This window comes from Anser brachyrhynchus, assembly GCF_964034855.1.
Source record: "Anser brachyrhynchus genome assembly, chromosome: 3".
NCBI lineage: Eukaryota > Metazoa > Chordata > Aves > Anseriformes > Anatidae > Anser > Anser brachyrhynchus.
The window spans coordinates 65,567,807-65,574,585 of record NC_137696.1 but is presented as its reverse complement, the minus strand read 5'-3'; the positions used below and the strand labels follow the sequence as shown (position 1 = coordinate 65,574,585).

Sequence of the window (6,779 nt, the reverse complement as noted above, 5' to 3'; positions counted from 1 at the left end):
TGCCTTCATGAGCATGCCTGCTTGGCAGGGTGCAGAGCCAGGCAGAGACACTGGAGCCAGCGTGGGGACCTGGGACCAGAAGTGCAAGAGCCAGGCCAGCACCTGTGTCCCCGGGGAGCTCATCCTGGGTTACGTGTCTCTTCTGCTACCTTAAATAATGACACTTATTGCCTAGTCATAACTTTGATGACGCTTTTCTTTGGGGTATTTCTGCCTAAACATTCCCTTCTAAATTGGTAAAATGTTATTCATCTAGATCATGATCTTGTGAGGCCCTTGACCCTCTCAGATATCTGGGAATGACTTGGCTGCAGTAAATTGAGGAGACACAAGCATTTTTATTAGGGTGAGTTAGCAAGCACAGAGCTGAGCTCATGAACTGCATTATTTTGGGCCAGGGACAGCTGATTTCCAATTGTGTGTGGCACAAATAACTACAGCAAACCTGTGCTGGATACACAAGTGGCACTCCCTGCTCAGTTGCAAAATGCTGTGATGAACTGAATTGAATAGACAGGAGCAGAGAACTGGAAATAAAGTGGCCACTATTGGGAAAGGTGCTGCCAACCTAAAGCATTCCAAAATCATGAGTCCAGACAGTCTCCCCAAGTTATAAAACTGGATTACACATAACTTTTAAATAAAAATAATAAATTGTAAGTTCTTCTTGCTCTATGTTTTCAGAGCTTCCAGGTGCTTCAGTCTCACATTTTCTCTTCAGCCACAAGTATTAAATATCTAAACACCAGCAAGTAAGGATATGCAAAGGAAACTTGAAATATCATGAAAATCATCATCTAGTTGTAAGAACTGGCAAAACTCCTGTAAACCTGGCACTGTAAACCAGAGGCATTAAGTATCTCAGATTTTTAAGCTTTATTTAATAGGCACTTCAGATCCAAATTATTAAGAACAATTTGAGATAAATGATGTAGAAAAGTAAGAGCTGCTTCTTGCTAACAAGTGTATCTTTGAGCTCAGTGAATGTATGTGGAAATGCAAAGGACTGCAGGGACAGTCTCCTAAGTCCTGCAGTTTTCCTTTTGTATTGGCACTGATATGGGGAGGGCACTTCCCCTCCATGGTTTAAGACCTGGTGGAGCTCTAAGGAAGGCAGAGCCGTCAGTGAAGCAATGGCTTTTTGGCTGTGCCACTGTTCAATGTTATAAACAGAAATTCCAGATTATCTACTGGTGGAAACCATAGCTGGCAAGCTTTTGCTTGTTTCCATTTCCTTTGCAAACCCAAGAGATACATTATATATACTTCTATAAGATAAATAATGGGACAATTCTATAAATGTTAGCTGTGGTTTGAATCTGCAGACAATTCATACACTTCTTTTAAAGGTCACAGTAGGCTTAGAACTACTGCTCTTTTATTAAGACAGATGGATCATTGATAAAGCTTCTGAAGATCATTTGGATAAATTATTTAATCTCATGGTTATATCCTGCCCTTTTTTGCTCCTTATGCTCTGACCAAGGAATTATTTTGCCTGTTGCAATCATCCTCGGGGACACCCAATGTTGCCATGTAAACACAGCGCAAAACGGCCAAGTCGTAAGACTCAGTACCCTCTGGGTTTGGAAACCAAGAATTCAAGCTTTTGCTTCAAAGCAGTTTAAGTCCTCTGGCATAACCAAGAGCCGGTATGCAAGTAAAGTGTAAAAATTCAGGACCCCTTCAGTCCTGAAAATTACCTTTGACTGCACTTGTAGAAACCTGGAAAGAAATACGGCATTAGACCTCGAATAGCATTCTTACAGGTGCCTAAGAATTGGCTACAAAGCTTGTTATGGTGATATAATTGGGTTTCAATCAAGTTCGCTTAATTGATACGGTGAGGTAATTGTTAAATGCTTCTTAAGCAGAACCATTGGAAAACATTTAAAAATCGAAGGTGAATTAACATGTTGTGCTAAGTGCCCCAGCCACCAGTCAGTACAAACTAACATTGAAGGACCAGTTTAAAGCAGTTGTGTCCTGGCAGAAGTCTTTAAAGTTCAGATACCCTGAGATTAGCTCCTAGAGCAGTAAATCATGAGCACTTTTTCCACTTTCACTGAATTTATCCTAGATGCTTCAACAATCCAGGTAAGAAAAAGAACAACAACCCACACCTCCACTGCCAATAAATTTTTGATAAAGCTTTTGAAGATCATTTGGAGAAATTATTTAATTGCACGGTTATATCCTGCCCTTTTTTGCTCCTCATGCTCTGACCGAGCAATTACTTTGCCTGTCGCAATCACCCTCAAGGACACCCAATGTTGCCATGTAAACACAGTGCAAATGCCTAAATACTGCATTTGTAACTGGGTCATTTCACTTGCAGCCAGCTCTTGACCCAACTGGAGGAACAATTTCTGGCAGAGAACAGGCAGGAGCAAGTAGGAAGTTCATTTACAGCTCTTACACTGCCCATGCTGCTGACAGAGGGGTCAAGTGGGTCCCTGCCCTGCTGCAATTCAGAAAGAAGAAAGCATCATGCAACTTAGCTAAATCAGCGGAGCTATCCTGGGTGGGCTCCCATATTTTAGAAAAAGTGTGTTATGACTATAGCTAATGTTGGTTAGGAATCAGTGTAACCTGCAACATTTACAGACCACAGTAGTATCTTACATTTAGTGTGTTTACTTAATTACATATATTTCTAAAGTGGTTTCATAAAAGTTTATCATCTAGATCAGCATTTCTTCTGTATGCACAGAAGCCAAGACTGGTTATAGGTCAGGGGAATTATACAGCAGCATTAAGCATTCAAAATCAAAGTGAGGAAGTGAAAGATTTCCTCCTAATGGGGACAGAGGCTTCTGGGATGTTTCCCAGAGGGGCAGCTGCAAAAATGGTGAAGAGAGCAGGAAGAAAATCCCCAAACACTTCAGTGAAATCTGCCTCAGGATCTGACAAATACTTGCCATGCATGTTTACCAGGACATTTGCAGTCTGTAGCCACAGCATTTTTTCCTAGCTTAAATGCAATTTTAACATGCCACCCAACCACAGTACCAAGACTAAATTAATCTGGTACACTTTTAACTTGTAAATAAGATCTAGGCTTACGATAAGGCAAAAAGAAATAAAAACAAACCACAAAAACAAACAAACAAAAGCCCCCAAACAGAAAGGCAACAGGGTAAGAAGGGTGTGTGTGAGCTCACTTTCTCAGTTATTCTGCCTGTGTCGTACTATCTTCCTTCTTGTGAAACCAATGCAGCTCCTCAGACGCAGGGCCTGGTCTCCATGCACCCGCAGGGCTCTGCCTGGCAGCTCTTGAGAGCTCTGCCCACACAGCAGGTCGATGCCGAAGCATGGCTGGTGGTTGATCCAAGGGATTTGCTATAATACTTTTGTTTCTCCTCATTATGCCACAGCATAATTCCTCAGGAGCTCTTGTGCAGCACATTGTGTGCTTCAGCCACCCTACGCAGAAGTTGTTGTTGTTGCTGTTGTCCAGCAAACACACAGCAGGCGACAGCCTACATCTCATTTCAACATGAAAAACACCCTCCAATGAAGCTTGGCCTTGGGAAAAGGACCACAGGCCTGAACGAAGCTGCGGACAAAACAGCCCCCCGCACCCCCCATGTGCAGCCCAGCCCCTACCTGTGTCGTCGCTGCCCCAGAGGGGCCGTGTTTCGGACCTGGGAAGCGGCTCTCCCCTGCCGTGGGGCTCCTTTGCCTGCAAAACAGGAGGAACACATCGAGTCACCAGAGCTGCCTCTTACACTGGGTTGTTGTTTTACAGCACTGAAGACCAAGATTATTTTCCATCTGAAGAAAACATGGCAGGCGGCAGTGCAAGGCCTCAGTCCGGCTGTGTCCATAATCAGGGGCAAACTTATGAGGTGTCAGGTACTGCAATCTTCCAGAAAGGATAAAGGCTTTGTGCTTTATTATGCTTTGACTTGCATTTTCCCTTCAAAGTGTGCATGTTGACCTTACCTCCGTGGACCAAGCCAGTTGCCCCGTTCTCCCACCTTGGCCCTGCTGAGGTGGGGAAGGGGTAAGGAAATGGCAGGTCCTGGTGGGGTTGTCTGCTGACACAGGGCTGCTTGCAGAGAGACACTCAGTGGCCTGGCAGGGAAGGCCTCAGTGGGGATGAGTTTGGGGGAGAAGAAGCACAGTGAACCCCTTCACATACCCTTGGTATGGCCAACCTGGGAGCTACAGGCCCCTACTGCCCTCCTGATTAACGTGTCATCACTCCATCCTCATCCGTGCTAGTATGGTACATCTAACTGCTTGCCCTCTGCACCTCCTTTACTCATACAAGAGGCTTGGATCAGAGCTGTGAAAGAATTTGGGAGAACTGAGAGCAGGACTGTCCTCTGGCACCACTTTCGCAAGGGCACTGGCCACTGGCCTCAGTGCTGCTGCTCCTGGGGGACAAACTGACTGTGAGTGTGGAGACAGCCAGCAGGACCACACATTTGCTAACCCCCTCTATCCCAAAGTGCTTCACAGGCTCTCCACCCCACCAAAATACTGCATCCAACATCAGGACAGAAAGCAGCAGCCAAAGAAGAAATGATTTGCTACAGAAAAACAACATAAAGAATTGCCACTAAAATCACAGGCTACACTTTTATTGTCCAAAAATAGTAGAAATTTTCTTGCTAACATCAAAACTTAAATACGTCTTCATACAAATGCAATGTTCTCAAAGTCAGTAGTCTGACGGATTAAAGAGCACGTCAGTATGAATCTGGGGCTCAGGCAAATCACTTGAGTAGACTTCAACTCCGAAGTTCTTCACGGTTTTAGTTTAAGAAATACTTTCATTCAAAAGATTCCCAGCTTAAATGGCAGCTTCACCTACTGTTACACACACTCCAAAAAGGTGTGAAGCTTTCTGGAGGATGCCCGAGGCTGTAAAGCATGGAAAGATGGCTCACTTTTCTGATGACATATTTCTGACATTTTATTCAGGAGATTAAGCACTTCATGAATAACAAGGAAGAAATAGGCATTCAAGACAGCCACTGTTCCAGCCCCTGCAAAGCTCTGTGATTGAAGTTAAGAGCCAGAGGGACAGTAGGACTGAAGTAGCACAGGAATAGAAAGCAAGTGTGGATGAAGGGAGAGTCAGAGGAAAAGTGCTTAATTTGATGTGTTCCAGGCAGAACTGTGATTATGCCCAGAAGAACACAAGTTCAGAAAACTCAGAGAAAAGCAATTAAGGAAAAGGTATGGATCTATCCCTACAGAAAAGCATAACTTTGCATATGTGCAAAACAATATATGCTAAAAATATATTACAAAGCCATGTCAAGGACAAAAGTGTAATGTGCAGAATGTCCATAAGCAATAAAAGGCTGAGTGCTGAAAGCTGCAAACTCTGAACTCTGTCTCTTAACAGAGCCCTGTAAAAAGGAAAACTGTCTTGGTCACCTTGCCATAAAACAAGAGGCTCTGCAGTCAAAAATGTGCAAAGTTGAAGTGCTGGGAAGTTGTACAGAACATTTCCTGACTGAATATGACACAACTATCAATGATATCTTTTAGGGGCTCCAGAGCTATGGTGATTGCCACAGCAGAGCAATACACAGCAGTTAGAGGGAGAGGTGGACTACACATATGCAGCAAGTCCTAAGGAAGCATATTTATGCTAAAAAAAAAAACAGAAGGGAGGCCCCTCTTACTAAAAGCAATGACTCCCAGCAGCATCACACAGGTTCTTGGTCCATTCTCTAAATATAGGAATTTCACATGAAGTATAAATTGCTGATTCTCATGTCTTAACGTGACAAAAAGAACAAGGCAACCATACTCACAGAATAAAAAGTCTTTTTCAGGTGCTTCATTTTTGTTATTTTCCCCTTAATAATACTTGCAGAGGAAGAGTTTTGCTTTTTCTTTGTGACTTAATGACTATGCCTTTCATGGTGTTTGGAAAATGCTGGGTTGTCTGTTTCTCATCTGACTTTGCTTAAGCCTAGAGTTCAATGAGGAGGCAAACAGTTCAATGCTAGTGGCCAAGTCTTTGTGCTAGCTAAGTACACTTAAGTCACAGCAGATAAGACATCAACAAGTCAAATATTTAAAAACAATATGCATACAATAGTGACTCACTGTAGAAAACAGCACATTCTTTCATTCCATGAAGCACAACGTCTCCCTTCCCACTTTTCTAGTACTCCCTTACTGTGACCATAAAAAGCCAGTCTCCCTGGTGAGTGGCACAGCTCCCACTAAGCCACGTCCTAGCAGTCAGCTGTGGAAAACTGCAGTCTCCAGTCTGCAAAATGTAAACCGTGTTAGAGGATCTGTCTCTGAAGTAGAGTTTAGAGGCATTAATCTGTTTCAGCATTGCTGTGATCTCAGTGCCACTGGGAGAAGATAAAGGGAAGTTGAGGTCAGAAGTTCATGTGTCAGTGCAAGCAACACTTGACTGATTTTCACTGAAAATCAGTGCTTTATATATTTTGTGCAAACATGATGTTAATTGCATGATCCTCTTTTTCTTATTTTAGGAAGAGTAAAAACACAGAAATATTTCTAACCCCTAAAAAATAGCAGCTGAAACACCTCCTCTACTCTTTTTTACTGAGGCACACAGTTGTCGTCAGCCACAATACCTCTTGGTGTGCCCTAAGTCTGGAGGCTGCCTGGAAGACAACAACAGGAAGAGAGACAAGGCAGAGTGACTGCCTGTGGTTGCATGTGCTTTTAATGGAAGTACTGCTATGTTTAGCATATAGCCAGTCCTCATCTGTTGTGCTGAACCAAGAGTCAGAGAACAGTGATCCATCTCATTCATCTCAATGGCAATT

General features: G+C 43.3%; 1 protein-coding gene across 1 annotated transcript in view; it reads right to left on the bottom strand.

Moving 5' to 3' along the window:
* Window positions 1-1,271: 1,271 nt before the first annotated feature.
* Window positions 1,272-6,779, bottom strand: part of LOC308191431 (uncharacterized protein) — a 58,382-nt gene continuing 52,874 nt past the window's right edge. The window contains exon 5 of the mRNA XM_080583807.1: window positions 1,272-3,685. Within this exon, the coding sequence (XP_080439933.1) occupies window positions 3,173-3,685 (513 nt within the window). The 3' untranslated portion in view covers window positions 1,272-3,172. The remainder of the gene's footprint in view (window positions 3,686-6,779) is intronic.